Source organism: Musa acuminata, chromosome BXJ3-2, assembly GCF_036884655.1.
Source record: "Musa acuminata AAA Group cultivar baxijiao chromosome BXJ3-2, Cavendish_Baxijiao_AAA, whole genome shotgun sequence".
NCBI classification, from domain to species: domain Eukaryota; kingdom Viridiplantae; phylum Streptophyta; class Magnoliopsida; order Zingiberales; family Musaceae; genus Musa; species Musa acuminata.
The window spans coordinates 27,368,682-27,387,450 of record NC_088350.1 but is presented as its reverse complement, the minus strand read 5'-3'; the positions used below and the strand labels follow the sequence as shown (position 1 = coordinate 27,387,450).

The window sequence follows — 18,769 nt, the reverse complement described above, 5'->3', positions numbered from 1 at the left end:
ATACCCATAACTGCTGAGATTAAGTTGAGGATGGACGAATTACTCAAATAAATACCAGCGCATTTATTGAACACCATAAACACTGCTGCTTGGAAAAAATGCCAGCGCATAAACCATAGGCAGAGAACTCATATTTTGATGACAAAGTTTTGACAAACAAACTACACAGACAAACATCAACAGATCATATAACAGTCATTATAACATGCAGAAATTAAAATCATGTGACAGTGTTTTATGACAAGACATGCAAACCATGAGCGTACTACATATACCAATGTCATTGCTATTGCTTAAGTCGGATGAGTCATGTTGACCCACTCTAACAAGAGTCATCGTAGCTTTCTTTTGTATTTTGCCATGGTCACTACTATCACCACGTATAGCTTGTCAAATATATTATCAATGGCGTGGAAGTACGCTATCCTCCATGTCCGTAACAACAAAAGGCTTCCACAAATCGCCCAAAATCCGATAATAAATCCTAATGTGATACTTGTGTATAACCAAATTGTTTTAATTCTGCTCTCAAATGAATCATCATTTTGCTCTTCTTCATCAGCCTTCGTTATATTCACCGTACAATTTTTGGGGAGAGGAGGGCCACAAAGATTTGGATTGCCAGCATAAATAGATGGATCAGTAAAAGTTTGTAACTGATAGCCAGTGGGAATCCTTCCAGAAAGATTGTTATATGATAAATTCAATTGGTTCAAGAAATTCAAAGATGCCAAACCGGAAGGAATTACACCCGAAAGATTATTTCTTGATAGATCGAGAACTTCTAGTTGTTTCATTTCGTCGATGCTTCTTGGTATTTGACCTGTAAGATAATTTCCGGACAGATTTAAGCTCCGCAATCCATGCAAATTCCCCAACTCTTCAGGGATGTTTCCTGATAAGTTATTGTTGGAGAGATCAATAAGTGTATCAATTGAAAGTTGTCTGGTGGTGGTATACTTGATTTCACTTCCTTTTACGAAGAGCCACATATATTCCACAGAGAGAGTATTGTTGTTGAAGTAACAACAATGATATGCATGAGCACCTTTTAACGCACTGAAGTCCCCGAAGCTCTGTGGTATTGTTCCTGAAAGATTGTTGTTGGAGAGATCCAAGATACGAATATATGGTAGAGAAGATAATTGAGGAATGTTGCCGGTGAAGGCATTGGAGCGTAAGCTAAGTGTCTTCAAGTACAAAAGGCTTTCTCCAATCCAAGTTGGTATATTCCCAATGAAGTTATTGTGGCCCAAGTCGAGAGTAGCTAGTTCTGTGCAACTCTTTAAGCAATGAGGAATCGGCCCGGATAAATTGTTGTGACTCAAGTGCAGCGACTCTAGCGTTTGCAAATTACAGAGCGAATCAGGGACTCCACCTACTAATTTGTTGCTTGATAAGTCTAAAAGAAGTAAATTTGAGGAATTTTTCCAGCATTTGGGAACCTCTCCTGACAAATTATTTTCGGAAAGCTGAAGCCTTTCCAAATTACTGGATCGACAATAAGAGAAGGGGATATGGCCACTCATATTATTTGTAGATAGATCAAACCATCGTAAGCTTGGCATTGTGTTTGAGATTCTTGGTGGAAGATTTCCTGAGAATGAGTTATTTGAAAGAAACAAATATCTCAGTTTTGGAAAGAATTGTGGCATCTCACCCGTAATCTTATTGTCGGAGAGAGACAAATATTCCAGACTTGGCATCATGATTGATATTTTTGGAGGAAGATATCCTGATAACGAGTTATTGCTGAGATCCAATACAGTTAGATTTGGAAAATAATATGGTACATCACCGCCAATCATACCAATCATATTATTGGAGAGATCCAAATATTCGAGACCGGATGGAAGCCAATTGGGAATCGTTTCTTTCATACCTGTATTTGATAAATCTAATTCACCAAAAGTGGTTTGTGTACGAAACCATTTCGGAAAATGGGGTGTAGGTAGTATTTGGCAGAATTGCATATAAAGTCTGTTAAGTTGAAAGGGAGGGATCCACTCATCACTTTTGTTCAAGTGTATAGAGTTGTATGAAATGTCCAAAATTTTCAAACTTGATAGATTAGCAAGGCCATCCTCCGATAAGCTCAACGAGTTATTGTAAAGATTCAAATAGACGAGGCCCTTCAACCGTTTGATGCCTTCCGGAAACATCCCACTCAGATAATTGGAACGTAAAATCAAATATCGTAGCATAGAGAGGTTTCCAAGAGATGCGGGCAATGATCCATTGAGAGAGTTGTAAGAAAGATCCAAATACTCAAGACTAGAAGGAAGCCTATCGAAAAACATGTCTTTGATACCTGCATTTGACAATTGTAGTCGACGAAGAATGGTTTGTGTTCGGAGCCATTTTGGAAATTGGGGCGTGGGCCCTATTTGACAGAAATCCATGGAGAGACTTTGAAGCTGAAAAGGAGGGATCCAATCATCGCTTTTGTTCAATTCAATGAAGTTGTACGAAATGTCCAAATACTTCAAACTCGATAGATTAACCAAGTCATCCTCCGATAAGCTCAACGAGTTATTGTAGAGATCCAAATCAACAAGGCTCTTCAGTTGTCCGATGCCTTCCGAAATCGTCCCATTCAAATCATTAGAATATAAAACTAAATGTTGCAGCAATGATAGATTCCCGATAGATGCAGGCACTGATCCACAGAGGGAGTTGAAAGAAAGATCAAGAGATTTAAGTTTCTTGATGTTCCCTAGCCAATCCGGAAAGAAACCACTCAGTTGGGTGCCTCCGAGGTACAATTCCTCCATGCTATTCCTAAGACATCCAGAGAAAACCATTTTCAAATTGGCAAGGACATCGTTAATAGGCACATAGCTTAGATCGAGAATTTGGAGCTTGCAGAGGTTGGATATAGGAGCTAATCTCATGAAGTCATCTTGGAACATACTCCCAAACAAGTCGAGTGCCTTGAGAGATGTCAACTTCGCAATAGAATTAGGAAAGAATCCGTATATTTCATTCCCACCAAGATAAAGGAACTCGAGGCTAGTAATATTGAACACCCAATCTGGTATGGTGGAGTTTATATCATTGTATCGTAAATCAAGAGTGGTGAGAGATGTGAAGTTGGCATGAGACAGCGAACGTGGAAAGGTCCCTAATTCACAAGAACTTAATTCAATCTCTTGTATATGTGGTAGTGCATTCAAATCTTGGAACCAGTTGGCCGCATTTGTAAAACGGACACCAGTCATGTTAAGATGCCGAAGGGAAGTGAGCATTGAGATCCATCTCGTGTTCTCAAGGTACAAGCAGAAGAAGCCACCATCTTCATCATCCCCATAGCAGTTATAAGAAAGGTCGAGGTGCTGCAAAGTGGATAGATTTCCGAGCTGGTCAGGTATTCTACCCATGAAGCCTGCACCTGAGAGGTTAAGATATGTTAGTCTTCTGAAAGCTCCCAAGAACTTGGGGATAGGTTTATGCGTAAAATAGTTGCCACTGAGGTCCAGGTGACTAAGTTGTTGGAGAGAACGCAGTGATGGAGTCATGTCACCACGCACTGCCCATTTGCATCCTGGATCATAATAAACTTCCTGATGAGTGCAGTCCTCAGTTAGATACGTCCGACGTCTATTTCGAAGATCCAGCTTGATAACATGACCAGAGATGTTGCTGCAGCCAACTCCTTCCCACGCACAACAGTCCTCGCCGACCCAGGAAGAGAGACGATTGGAAGGATCATGAAGTCCACGCTTGAAGTCGATGAGGGCTTTCCTCTCCGTCTCTCGGCAGCCATGAGAAATCCCAAGCTCAATGCTCAGAACAGCAAGAGAAAAGGTGAGGACAACAAGAGGGGTTCTCCCGCCCATGTTTAACGGTGAGCTCTACCCCTAAAGCCGGCAGCTCTCATATGTGTATATAAGCTCATATTTGTCTAACGTATGCGTGAGTGCCCCGTTAGAGGAGAAAGTTGTCAGGAGGGAACTCCTGGATGAGGCTGAACGCTTCACACGAAGATGTGTCCAACAAAATTGTCACTAGTCAAAGTCAAGCAACGTGGAAGCAAGTCAATGTCCAAAACAAATTGGGAACTCACATATGGTGGAGGCTTTTCCATAGCTTAATTTCCACCACTGGTGTCGCATTCCTGATCATAATCCTAATCTACTACCAGTCAAACCATTGGAGAAATGATGTTTTTATTATACATCAGACAGTATCACTAACCGAACTTAACCACATATATAAGCAGACATCCAAACAGTATGATTGGAGATTGGTGGTGGAAGTGAAAAGCCCTCGTCAGTGTAGCATGTAATTTATGGCAAAAGAGCACTCTTTTGATCTCATCTATGTACCATGATTCTTAAATTGCAAAATGCATCAATTATTATTTTTTATTTTTGGTAGAAACTTTGGGTTCTCACAATGTTATAAGCACGAAGCCTTAGGCATACCTTTCAACCCTTCTGCTGCCTTTTTCTGATTCAATGAAAGTTATCTTTCTTTTAATAAGAAAAAAAGAATTCCAAAGAAATTGAGAAATTTACCACCATTTATGATAAATATTCGAAATGTCATACATATTGTTGAAAATTATACGTGGAGCGATTGTTTCGACATCTTACATGAGCATCAATCGTTAACCAGAGGAGGTAGGCTGATGAACTTATCTTTAATCACGTTCAATCCCAACGGATGTGTATAAATATATCCATTTTCTTATTACCAAACAATAAGAAAGTAATAATTATCCGTAGTCATAGAGGTGCACTTAATTACTCCTATGTGTTTTTTCATTTTTTTTATTATGAAGGTGGCGTATACTTATCTTTTGAATGAATGGATTTCTACTAGACAATACGATGTTGACTTATTATTTATAATGATAAGTATTAATTATTAATATACTATTGAAGATGGTATTGTTATTGTCTAAGAGATGTATTAATTAATTCCAACTGAGACAAATTATATTATTCTGTATTAATTATACTTGTCTAAGATATCTTCTAGACACAATGTATATTCAAGATGGTATGGCTGCCTTCTTATTTGTATTAGCTAAAAATTGTAAAGACCTTTCATCTATAATTGGTGTCATGTCAAATAATTTATTCGTTGAAGATAACGAAAGAAAGCTACTCTTAATCGTTATCGTTTACTTGACTTAACGATTTATTTAATTCTTAAATTGAAAAAACAAAAAAAAAATCATTTAAATCATTATCATTTACTTAATGTGTTGAATCATTCAATCAATCGAGTCGAGAATTTAAAATAAAAAATAAGTTAGTTGTTGAATCAGTGGCTAAAAGAAGTAATCAAATACTTAATAGCATTAATTTTGGAGCATTAATCTCTATTTCAATATATTGAGGACATCAACTTATCTTTATGTTAATTGCTATTAACGACATGTTATGTCAAACAATCCATTCACTGAAGGCAACCAAAGAAAGTTGCTTTCAATAGCTATAGTTTACTTGACTCAACAATTTGTCTAATTTATGATCGAAGGAAACAAAGAAAAGTCACTCAAATCATTGTCATTTACTTGATTTTACTAATGTATTGAATTATTTAATTGACTTCACTAATGAATTGAATTATTTAATTATTTTGATTTTGGATCATTAATCTATATTTCAATGTATTAAGGATATCAACTTATCACAAGCTAATTACTATTAACGATATCATGTCATGTTAAACGATCCATTCACTAAAGGCAACCAAAGAAAGCAACTCTAAATCACTATCGTTTACTTGACCCAACGATTTGTCTAATTCATGATTAAAGGAAACAAAGAAAAGTCACTCAAATCATTGTCATTTACTTGACTTCACTAATGTGTTGAATTATTCAATTGAGTTGATAATTTATTATTAAAGATTGATGATCGAATAAGTGACTAATAGAAACAATCAATCAAATACTTAGAAGTGTTGATTTTTTAAAGCATTAATCTCGTAATATATTAAGGACATCGGTTTATCTCAAGTTAATTATTATTAAGGATAGTGTTGTGTCAAACTCTAAATAACCATCGTTTAACTTAACGATTTGTCCAATTATTGAATGGAAAAAAATAAAGAAAAGTTACTCAAATCATTGTCATTTACTTGACTCCACTAATGTGTTGAATCGTTCAATTAAGTCGAGAATTTATCATCAAAGGTTAGTGATTGATTTAACAATCAAATATTCAGGAGTATTAATTTTGGAATAATAATCTCTATTGCAATGTATTAAGGATATCGTGTGGTGTCAAACAATCCATTCACCAAAGGCAACAAAAGATAACTAATACGAATCACCATCATTTACTTGTCCCCGTAATTTATCTCATTCTTGAATAAAGAAAACAAAGAAAAGTCACTCAAATCATTATCGTTTACTTGACTTCGTTAATGTATTTGAATCGTTCAATTAAGTCGAGAATTTATCATAAAAGATTGATGATTGAATATCATTCTATTAAGCTAAGAATTTATTATAAAAAATAATTAAACCAGTGGCTAACAGAAGCAATCAAATACTCAACAATGTTGATTTTGGAGCATTAATCTGTATTGCAATATATTAAGGACATAACTTATACTAAGTTAATTGCTATTAAGGACATCATATCTTGTCAAAAAATATATTCATCCAAGACAAAGCTACTCCAAATAACCATTGTTTACTATCTATTCATCCAAGACAACGAAAGAAAGCTACTCCAAATTACCATTATTTACTATGTAGCAGTAGTCAAATACCTAAGAGTTATAATTTTAAAATATTAATCTATTTTGTAATGTATTAAGAATATCATTTTATATCTGGTTAATTGCAATTCAGTGATATAAATTTTAATTTTGTTGCTGCAACAGTCGTTGCGACTTGTTTGATCCTCAATGGTTTCTCTGTATACAACCACATGTAAGTGCATCAAGTTCTAAATGCAACAGCAAGCCTTTCCATCGATGCAACGGATTAATTGTAGAGTATTGGCATGTTCATTGTACGCTTGCATCCAACATCCAAAGTACACTTATTATTATTCCGAATAAGAAAACCAGCCTCTCCAGCAGCATCCATATAATTGATGTAATTGAGCTTATGCCAATTCTCAAAGGGAGGGTATCATTTTACATGTAATTGACATATCCCTTGGGGTCCTTCAACAAATCATCCCGTGGATAATAATAAGATGGAAACTTTAAGAAGAATCACATAGCCACATGTGAGAGGATCGAGAGAGTATCCAACTTCAGTTCTATCTCACAACCTAATTTGCAGGTGCAGTATACGATGTTAGTCTGCTTATAATAAAATATGTAAAGGTCTATTTTCATGAATGCCTATTGCAATTGATGTCCACTTGCTGCAAAACAATTGACAGAAAGTCCAATTTCGAATGACAAAAAATTCACTATTTTTAATCTTTGCATTAATTTATGCTTGTTAGAATTTGTTAATTAGATTATGAATCACCTTATAATCATAGATATGAACACCATAGCCAATGCTACTTTAAAAAAAAAAAAAAAACAGCTCATAAATAACACTAAAGATTAATGTTTAATACAAAAGGCTTGAAATGGTCATCAACACCCTTTTGAAAATTTCCTGCCATATGTTATGCGTGTGTGTGAAAATTTTCTAAGATTGTTTAAAATAAAAATCCATACGATTGATCCTAAATAGTTAAAACAGTTTGATTTTTAATTGTAATTGGAGAAAACTTTATAATTGCATGTCACCATGTCGGTGTGATTGCATTACTTGTTATCTCTCAGTTGCAAGTCTTGGCCATAACCAAAGCAGAAAAAGCTATATCGAAGACAAATAATTAGCTTCTCCGAATTCCCAATTTGATCATGTTTTTAACCATGGCACATAACAGGTTATGCTGCTGCAGACTGCTTAGGGACTTCACCATTACGACGAGAGCTCACTACAATTGGAAGCCATGACAAGTACACCACAAGTTCCATTATTTCATCATGCGGTGATCAGGCACATCATTTTAATTATGTTTTCTGTAATTTCCTTATCCCACAAAAAATTATTGGATTTGCACCTCTTTCCTCCTGTCGTTGAATCATGAGCCAAGAGGATCATATCTCAAGCGATAAATACCAATACTCAACCGGATGGTGCAGCATTCGATGCCCTACGAACATCGACACCGATCTGGGCTTCAGCCTTTTCTGGGTGAAGTCCCCGAGGCCTTTTTGGACCGGGCTTGGATCAACGTGGTCGACAACAACTATGTCAGTAACAGAGCTGGCGTGTAAAAGGCAAACCCACTGCTAACGAAATACTTGGTAACTTCATTCCCCTCGGGGACAGAAAGAACCCCTCTGCAATGGTGGCAACATGTCCAGGGAAAACACCCATTTGCCCTGTAGTTGCTATGACGACAATGCAGCTTGAGATCAATGTGTTGGCCAGCACCAAGCAACAGTACCGTGTAAGCCCAGCATTTGCTAGCCGGCACAAGTTAGAAACAACAATGAATGCAATCCTCGGTTCCCACTTGCCAATCATCAGCTAGTAGTCAGTTTGTTGTCTTGAAACAATTATATTCAGAGAACCAAACAACTAATGCCCATTGCATTGCCTTGAAAGCCAAAATGACCTTGACGTCCGGCAGCCAGTGGCTCCTTTAGGACCAAGGAAGCTTTTCAAGGTATTAGATAGACTAAACTGACATAGCACTGTCAGATTTAATTTCTACATAAGAACATTTTTGAAAAGAATATGATTAAACTATCATATGAAGGATCTCTTTTAAATCCTTGAATAATGTTTCAAATGCTTAATAAGAAATTGCTTAATGTGGTTTGCCTAAAATATCATGCTTATAGTTCATTAAGAACATGCTGTGTCATGATTAACTGACACATTAACATAATAGATTTGAACCATAGATCCAAAATGTCTATGCCTAAGATAATGATAATAGACTCATCTGCTCCTACAAATTAACTTGCTGCTTCTCTGCTTCTTCCCTGATTTAAGGATTGATATCCTCTACAAATATGATTAAGAGTTGCAACCTCTTCGGACAATTCTAAAGACAGTCTCTTCTCTTAGTACTTGAAAAGCAAAAGGTCCTAACCATGATTGAAAAACCTTTTAATGTTATTCCATTACAGATATATGATTTATTGACCGGATTTGCAATCTTCAAGTTTCCTTACCAAATATTTACATCTGATTTGTAGAAGAGGTCCAATTTCCCATCCATAAATCATATATATATATATATATATATATATATATATATATATATATATATATATATATATATATATATATATATATATATATATATATATATATATATATATATATATATATATATATATATATATATATATATATATATATATATATATATATATATATATATATATATATGATCAAGAAAGCAATTTAGATCTATATATAGATGGATCTTTGAACTTGCATCAGCATAAATCATTAGCTGATGAAAAGGTTTAAGTACTCTTGCAGCTCATCTATATGTTGCATTGTGCATCATCTTTGTTCCAATGCCTCCTACGTCCCGATTAAAGAAAAAGGGAATTGCCCAAGTGTTGACCAATATTTGGTGATTCAAGTGGTATCCAAAATAGTTTAGGTGAGGGATCAGCTAATGCACCAACTTGGTCAAAACTTTGAATAGATCAGAGAGTATGACAAGTTTCTTATGTATGGGTTAGGAATTGGAATGATGTCACAAGTAGTGGGGAAGAAAACTTAGCAACAAAGAGAACCTTGAGATGCTTATCATGGATTAGGAAATGTTGACCACCACCATTTTTATTTCCTGCAGATCAACAGCCATACCCAAGTCAAATGTTTAGGACACTGCGCTTCTGTGTAAACTTGAGACAACTCTACGACTTTTCTATGCATGTCATGTTTCACTTCTCGCATTCTTTTTCTGTGTCGTTGAAAGCTCTATAAGTACATCCGAAGCAAGCATTGGATTCAGCCGTGGCATCAATTTTTGTTGTTGGATATATATGAGGCGTCAGAAGAGGCTCCAAAAGAAACGAGATCACAATTCTTTAATTATGGTTCTAACCAATCTATAGTCTTCTTATCAGAAGGATTTGACATTCCTCAATTGCTCCCATGACTTCATGATTTGGGTAAATCACATAATTAAAGAATATTTGACCCTTGCATAAACAAAAGGGTGATCGGTAGTTCTAAAAGTTTAAGATGATCAATATACAGAATCCTGGTTGGAGCAGTAAAGAAGCAAATTAGGATGCAGGCAGGCATGCATGCATGCGTGGGTTTCCTAACGACATACAACTCCCCGTTAAGTATACAAAGAAAAGTTGAGGCCAATGACGGCATCCGTCATATCCGCAAACCGAGCGAGAGCATGGTTTTGCGGTCAGCTCTCTGTCATACTGTGTACATGCTTGGACAAGAAGCAGGATGCAGAAGGAAGATGGAGCAATTCAAACTGTGGCGTGTGATAACATCATGAATCTTTCAGCAGCATTCATGGCTAATGAATTCACGATACCAAGCATGCATCACTAATTTCTTGAAGCATTACGAACTTGCGAGGCTTCTTCTCTTGCTTGCTATGACTTGCCATCTCTTTATTTATAATTCTCAGTCCGGAGGCCGGCAAACAAGTCATTTTGTCTTCGTTCTTATGTGGGAGAGAGAGAGAGAGAGAGAGAGAGAGAGAGAGCGCCTTTGTCTTATCAGCCATGCATGGAGTTGGATTAACGCCGAAAATACGCAATAGTTTTCAGAAAAGAAACCTTAATAGCCTTAGAGAATGAGCGCTATATATATTTAGCATGAATTTGCTAGAGAAATTCATGCTTATGTAGAGATTTTTATCTTAATTCTGTTAAAATAATGAGAATAGGGATTCAAGTATGAAATATATTGGCTTCTAAGATGAAAACCTCTACATAAGGAGTATATAAGTATTACTTATTTTTTATTTAATTGATTTTTGTATTAAAATGGTAATTAAAATTATAGAATTTATTATTAGTTTAAAAAATAAAAAAGTATACTCGTACATTGTTTCAAATATGATTAATATTTAAATATTTTATTGATCAATTTCAATTTTTATTAATATATAATTAATATTATTGTGTTATGTTTTATCATATTTTAAATAAATATATATATATTATTTGTTTAATTAAATAAAATAATTTATTTATTATTAAACTTATAATATATAATATTAATTTGAACCGGTTTGGATTAATAGATAAAATCGATTCAATTGGAGGAAGAAAGGGGAAATTCTCTTTAAAAATAAAAAAAGTGTTCGATTGATCGGTTTAATTTATCTGTTCAATAATTCAAAAAAATTAATTATATTAAACCACGATGCTTACTCGAACCTATTATCAATTTCATTTCGATATTATGAGGCAACTTGGATTTCGACCGTGCTTAATGATCCATCAGAGGAGGAGGAGGAGGAGGAAAAGGAAGAGGAGCCCATGAGCTCGAATTCTGCATGGATGTAGTGACAGATGGGCAGAGAGGTGGTGGGTGGTTTTGTGTAGAGAGAGAGAGAGAGAGAGAGAGAGAGGAACAGGTGGCTTCCAAACCGCGACCGGTCGCGGGATCCATGCCAACAAACCATTGGAAAAGCTTGCCTGGTCTGCCCTCTCTGAGTTGATTCGGTGTGGTTGATACGATAATATATGATGCATGTAGCGATCGAGCAGTTCAGTGTCATCACATTATTCCCTCCAAACCCTGAACACTTCTAATGCTAATGGGACGCAGTGACGTCGCCGGAGTTAAAGCCAGTCGATCCTCCGACATCTTTGCTCTTCCTTCCTCTTTCACCCGTAACCCCTTAGTTCACGTGGCGTCCATGAGATGTGGCAGCTCAGCTCCTGGAACTCGAGATCGCCACTTCTTCCGACAAAGTAGTAGGAATAAGAGTCGTTAGAAGAACGAACCGCTGTTGTAGGGGCGGTAGAGACGTCGAGACCACGATTAAAAGTTGGGCAAAATTATTAGTATTATAATTATAATTATTATATATTCTCTAAAAAAAACTTTAATTTTCTATTTGTTCCTCGAGAGCTCTCTCTTTTTGCTTAATTCTCATAAAATTTTTTTTTATTTTTTAAAAGACGAGTTTATCTTAGCCCCACCTCGCTCTCCACCTCTTGCTCTCAATGCTAGCTTTGTGCTTGCGTCTTTGTTTATCGCCTTAACTCTTGCCCTCTCCCTCACTCTCGTCCTTCCCTATCGTTGTGCGTCTAAAACTACATCACCTTATCGAGGAAGTTTCAAGCTCATGCCTTCATCCACCTCTTCTACCCTTGTCCTTATCATAGTATATTAAGGTCATATTGCTCTTATGACCTCCCTCTCTAACTCTCTCGATAGAAACATTGAAAAAGGGAGTCATGGGAGAGGGAAGTCCTAAGGGCCTCGGAGGTTATCACCATAGTGGCCATTGCTATGAAGGTGATCGTTGTGGGAGCCATTACAGTGGGGGTTATTATCGTGACAAAACAAAACGAGAGTGGTGCAATAGTAATATTATCATAATGGTGATTCCCATAATATGGTGAAAGTAGCTCACAATGAGACGTGAGGTCAGCAGAAAAATAATAAAAATGATCTATCATCTATATGATGTAGATATATTCGGGTAGTAGTCGCAAGTGACTAGGAGAACAATATTTCACGATCTAGAGAATATATTATATTTTAATTCCCACCAACATAGTAAATTCAGTAAATTAATTTTTATTTTTTAAACAAATTGGTACCCCTGTGTCAAAGTTTTGATTAAAGACAGATATCTTTTCGTATCAATCCCTTAGTATAGCAAAATCCAAAAACTTTAATCATTCATGTTTGACCGGTGGAATAGAGATGTAGAAACTCAATTATTAATAACTCTTCTGTGTCAATAAGAATATTCATGGTATTTTTGCTTATCTTTTCGACATTTTAATTTAAATGAACAAGGATTCAATTATGCAAATTTAAGCCAATAAGAGCCCATTGTATTATCAATTAAGACATTACTAATGAAGCCGTTAACCAAAACAATAATCGATGGTCCAATAAACCATATTGCTTCCTTCTTATGTATAATATACTTATATATTTGTTTAGGGTGAAGAAGAGCACATGATGTTCAGCAAGTGTGCCTCCCAATCGATACAAAGAATAATATGTGTGTAAGGTTTGTCTAAAGCCAAACAGAATATTTCCTATTGAATTATTTGATTGATTTGGTGTCCATGTTACTCTTGTCAATTTATAATGTGAGATACTCTGAGGTTGAGTTCTTTTGTGATATTTTACAAGTATTTCTGCACTTAAAAGAAGAAAAAAACTTTTCATAATCTTTTTTGTTTGCTAAAACCAATGGGATAATATGAAGAAGAAAGAAAAAATAAGGAAAATTTGAAGGTGCGGTGATACGAAGAAGGGAATTTGTCAAACATCAAAATAAGTATTTCTCAACTTAAAACAAGTTTGCATAAATAAAGAAAAAATTTATTACAAGCATACACATTATAATCTCAATGTAGATTGTTTAGATCTAAGCTTTGCCAATGTGGAACATGTCTCGATACACTTCACCCTTGAAATAACAAGTCTTTATTTCTTCCTACACTTTTATATTATGCAATATATATATAGATAGATATGTATATGTATTATGATGAGCACCCTAGAATTAATGTAATGTAGCGGGAACAAAGTGGTGCTCTAATTAAACATTTGTGAGGTGTCTCCATGTGGAGATGAGCTTCTTGTTTCGTCCGAGTCTACTCCAATGATCCACCTTATAATTTACCGTGATGATAAAGTAATTTACTTCTTGTTAGTGTCAATAATAAGTCCAATGAAACCCATGCTACGGTTTACATGGTTTTCCTTGATGTTGTCAAGCTAAAACTCTTATGATTTGTGACATTATGACATGCAAGCCATGAGCGTATTACATACTGAATGATACTAATGCTATTGCTTAAGTTGGATGAGTCATGTCGACCCCCTCTAACAATATGAACACCATAACCACTGCTGTATGAAATAAATAACAGCTCATAAACCATAGGCAGAGGACTCATATTTTGATGACATAAAGTTTTGACAAACAACTACGTAGACAAACATCAACAGATCATATAACAGAGTCACTATAGTATGCACAAAGAAAAATTAAAATCATATGACGGTGTGTTATGAAAAGACATGCAAACCATGAGTGTATCACATACTGATTGATACTAATGCTATTGCTATTGCTTAAGTCGGATGAGTCATGTCGACCTCCTCCAACAACAGAGTTAGAATTTGTTAATAATGTTATGAATCACCTTACAAGCATAGATATGAACACCATAACCACTGCTGCATGAAACAAATAACAACTTATAAACCATAGGCAGATGACTCATATTTTGATGACAGTTTTGACAAACAACTACGTAGACAAACATCAGCAGATCATATAACAGAGTCACTATAGCATGCACAAAAAGGAAAAATTAAAATCATGTGACGGTGTGTTATGAAAAGACATGCAAACCATGAGTGTATCACATATTGATCGATACCAATACCATTGCTATTACTTAAGTCGGATGAGTTATCATAGCTTCCTTTTGTATTTTGCCACGGTCACTACCATCACCACGTATAGCTTGTCACACATGTTATCAATGGCGCGGAAGTACGCGATCCTCCATGTCTGTCGCAACAAAAGGCTTCCACAAATTGCCCAAAATCCGGTAATAAATCCTAGCGTGATGCTCGTGTATAACCAAAGTGTTTCCATTCTACTCTCAGAAGAATCTTCATTTTGCTCTTCTTCATCAACCTTCGCTATATTCACCGTACAATTTTTGAGAAGAGGAGGCCCACAAAGATTTGGATTGCCAGCATAAATGGATGGATCAGTAAAAGTTTGCAACTGGTTGCCGATGGGAATCCTTCCTGAAAGATTGTTATATGATAAATTTAATTGGTTCAAGAAATTCAAGGCTGTCAAATCTGAAGGAATTGCACCAGAGATATTATTTCTTGATAGATCAAGAACTTCTAGTTTTTTCATTCTGCCAATGCTCCATGGTATCTGACCTATAAGGATATTTCTGGACAGATTTAAGCTCCGCAATCCATGCAAATTCCCCAATTCTTCAGGAATGTTTCCAGATAAGTAATTGTTGGAGAGATCAATAAGTGTATCAATTGAAAGTTGTCTGATGGTTGTATACTTAATTTCTCTTCCTTTTATAATAAGCCACATATCTTCCTCGTAGAGATGAGTGGTTTTGAAGTAACAACAATGATACATAGGAACGCTTTTCAATGCATTTAAGTCTCCAAAGCTCTGTGGTATTGTTCCTGAAAGATTGTTATTGGAGAGATCCAAGATACGAAGAGATGGTAGAGAAGATAATCGAGGAATACTGCCGTTGAAGGCATTCGAGCGTAAGCTAAGTGTCTTCAGAGACAATAGGCCTTCTCCAATCCAAGTTGGTAAGTTCCCGATAAAATTGTTGTGGCCCAAGTCGAGAGTAGATAGTTCTGTGCAACTCTTTAAACAATGAGGAATCGGCCCGGATAAATTATTGTGACTCAAGTGCAGTGACTCCAGTGTTTGCAAATTACAGAGCGAATCAGGGACTCCACCTACTAATTTGTTGCTTGATAAGTCTAAAAGAAGTAAATTTGAGGAATTTTTCCAGCAATTAGGAACCTCTCCTGACAAATTATTCTCAGAAAGCTGAAGCCCTTCCAAATTCCTCAATTGACAATAAGAAAAGGGAATCTCACCACTCATATTATTCGTAGATATATCGAACCATTGTAAAGTTGGCATGTTATTTGTGATTCTTGTTGAAAGATTCCCAGAGAATGAGTTATTTGAAAGAAATAAATATCTCAGTTTTGGAAAGAATTGTGGCATCTCACCCGTAAACTTGTTGTTGGAGAGAGACAAATATTCCAGACTTGGCATCATGTTTGATATGTTTAGAGGAAGATATCCTGATAACAAGTTATTGCTAAGATCCAGTATATTTAGATTTGAAAAATAATATGGTACATCACCGCCAATCATATTATTGGAGAGATCCAAATACTTGAGACCGGATGGAAGCCAGTTGGGAATCGTTTCTTTTATACCTGTATTTGATAAATATAATTCACGAAGATTGGTTTGTGTTCGGAGCCATTTCGGCAATTGGGGAATGGGCAGTATTTGGCAGAATCTCATGAGAAGGGTGTTAAGTTGAAAGGACGGGATCCAATCATCGCTTTTGTTCAAGTATATAGAGTTATATGAAATATCCAAATATTTCAAACTTGGTAGATTAGCAAGGTCGTCCTCCGATAATCTCAATGAGTTATTGTAGAGATCCAAATCCGTAAGGCCCTTCAACCATTTGATGCCTTCCGGAAGCATCCCCTTCAAATTGTTGGATCCTAAATCCAAAGATTGCAGCATAGAGAGGTTTCCAAGAGATACAAGTTGTGATCGATTGAGAGAGTTATAAGAAAGATCCAAATGCTCAAGACTAGAAGGATGCCCATCGAGAATCATGTCTTTTACTCCTGCAAGTGAAAATATAAAACATGAAGGGATATTTGTGTTTGGAGCCATTTTTAAAATTGGAGTATTTCAAAAAGAAAAAATAAAGAGCCTGAAATGATAGATAAATCAAACGATAGTAAGTTTGGTTTTGCGTTTGAGATTCTTGCATGAAAATGCCCTAAGAAGAAGTTTTTTGAGAGAAATAAATATCTAGAAATAACTCATCTCACCAGTAATCTTGTTGTTGGAGAGATACAAATATTTGAGTCTTGGCATCATGTTTAATATTTTTGGAGGAAGATGTCCAGACAAAGAATTATTTCTGAGATCCAACATAATTAGATTTGGAAAATATTGTTGTGCATCATAAGTGATCTCATTATTGGAGAGATACAAATACTCAAGACTAGAAGGAAGCCTATCGAAAAACATGTCTTTGATACCTGCACTTGACAATTGTAGTCGATGAAGAATGGTTTGTGTTCGGAGCCATTTTGGAAATTGGGGCGTGGGCCCTATTTGACAGAAATCCATGAAGAGACTTTGAAGCTGAAAAGGAGGGATCCAATCATCGCTTTTGTTTAATTCAATGAAGTTGTACGAAATGTCCAAATACTTCAAACTCGATAGATTAACCAAGTCATCCTCCGATATGCTCAACGAGTTATTGTGGAGATCCAAATCAACAAGGCTCTTTAGTTGTCCGATGCCTTTCGAAATCGTCCCATTCAAATCATTGGAATCTAAAACTAAATGTTGCAGCAATGATAGATTCCCGATAGATGCAGGCACTGATCCATAGAGGGAGTTGAAAGAAAGATCAAGAGATTTAAGATTCTTGATGTTCCCTAGCCAATCCGGAAAGAAACCACTCAGTTGGGTGCCTCCGAGGTACAATTCCTCCATGCTATTCCTAAGACATCCAGAGAAAACCATTTTTAAATTGGCAAGGACATCGTTAATAGGCACATAGCTTAGATCGAGAATTTGGAGCTTGCAGAGGTTGGATATAGGAGCTAATCGCATGGAGCCATCTTGGAACACACTCCCAGACAAGTCGAGTGCCTTGAGAGATGTCAACTTCGCAATAGAATTAGGAAAGAATCCGTATATTTCATTCCCACCAAGATAAAGGAACTCGAGGCTAGTAATATTGAACACCCAATCTGGTATGGTGGAGTTTATATCATTGCCTCCTAAATCAAGCGTGGTGAGAGATGTGAAGTTGGCATGAGACAGCGAACGTGGAAAGGTCCCTAAGTCACAATAACTTAATTCAATCTCTTGTATTTGTGGTAGTGCATTCAAATCTTGTAACCAGTTGGCCGCATTTGTAAACCGGACACAAGTCATGTTAAGATGCCGAAGGGAAGTGAGCATAGAGATCCATCTCGTGTTCTCAAGGTACAAGCAGAAGAAGCCATCACCTTCATCATCCCCATAGCAGTTATAAGAAAGGTCGAGGTGCTGCAAAGTGGATAGATTTCCGAGCTGGTCAGGTACTCTACCCACGAAGCCTGCACCTGAGAGGTTAAGATATGTTAGTCTTCTGAAAGCTCCAAAGAACTTGGGGATAGGTTTATGCGTAAAAGAGTTGCCGCTGAGGTCCAGGTGACCAAGTTGTTGGAGAGAACGCAGTGATGGAGTCATGTCACCACGCACTGCCCATTTGCATCCTGGATCATAAGAATTTTCCTGATGAGAGCATTCCTCATATAGATCCATTCGTCGTCTATTCCGAAGATCCAGCTTGATAACATGACCAGAGAAGTTGCTGCAAACAACTCCTTCCCATGCACAGCAGTCCTCGCCGACCCAGGAAGAGAGACGATTGGAAGGATCATGAAGTCCACGCTTCAAGTCGATGAGGGCTTTCCTCTCCGTCTCTCGGCAGCCACGAGAAATCCCAAGCTCAATGCTAAGAACAGTAAGAGAAAAGGTGAGGACAAGAAGAGTGGTTCTCCCACCCATGTTTAATAGTGAGCTCTACCTCAGCTCTCGTGTGTGTGTGTGTACAAGCTTATATAAGCTCTCATGTGTGTCCAACAAAATTGTCACTAGTCAAATTCAAGCAACATGGGAACAAGTTAAAGGAGAAAGTCGAACGTTCTACACGAAGATGTGTCCAACAAAATTGTCACTAGTCAAAGTCAATTTATAGGTAAATAAGTCAATGTCCAAAACAAATTGAAAACTCACTTATGATGGAG

At 36.4% G+C, this 18,769-nt stretch overlaps 2 protein-coding genes across 2 annotated transcripts; both read right to left on the bottom strand.

The window, feature by feature from the left end:
* Nucleotides 1-109: 109 nt before the first annotated feature.
* On the bottom strand, nucleotides 110-3,897 carry LOC135630909 (receptor-like protein EIX2). The gene has a single exon (XM_065138208.1). It carries the CDS (start codon nucleotides 3,837-3,839, stop codon nucleotides 333-335), a length of 3,507 nt encoding a protein of 1,168 aa, XP_064994280.1. The 5' UTR covers nucleotides 3,840-3,897; the 3' UTR covers nucleotides 110-332.
* Nucleotides 3,898-14,612: 10,715 nt separating this feature from the next.
* LOC135631576 (receptor-like protein EIX2) lies at nucleotides 14,613-18,530 on the bottom strand. Its single transcript, XM_065139307.1, has 3 exons — nucleotides 17,003-18,530; nucleotides 16,331-16,579; nucleotides 14,613-15,367 (listed from the first exon to the last, which is right to left on the bottom strand). Exons 1-3 carry the CDS (start codon nucleotides 18,528-18,530, stop codon nucleotides 14,613-14,615), a joined length of 2,532 nt encoding a protein of 843 aa, XP_064995379.1.
* Between the last annotated feature and the right edge of the window lie 239 nt (nucleotides 18,531-18,769).

Bases quoted from the DNA above. Each gene is read 5' to 3' on its own strand.
- LOC135631576 (XM_065139307.1), bottom strand. From the start codon at position 18,530: ATGGGTGGGAGAACCACTCTTCTTGTCCTCACCTTTTCTCTTACTGTT. The intron at 16,580-17,002 runs GTATCAAAGACA...TTTCACTTGCAG, and splicing joins ACTACAATTGTCAAGTGCAG to GAGTAAAAGACATGATTCTC. The intron at 15,368-16,330 runs GTTTGAAATATT...ACAATCTTTCAG, and splicing joins CGACCTTGCTAATCTACCAA to GAACAATACCACAGAGCTTT.
- LOC135630909 (XM_065138208.1), bottom strand. From the start codon at position 3,839: ATGGGCGGGAGAACCCCTCTTGTTGTCCTCACCTTTTCTCTTGCTGTT.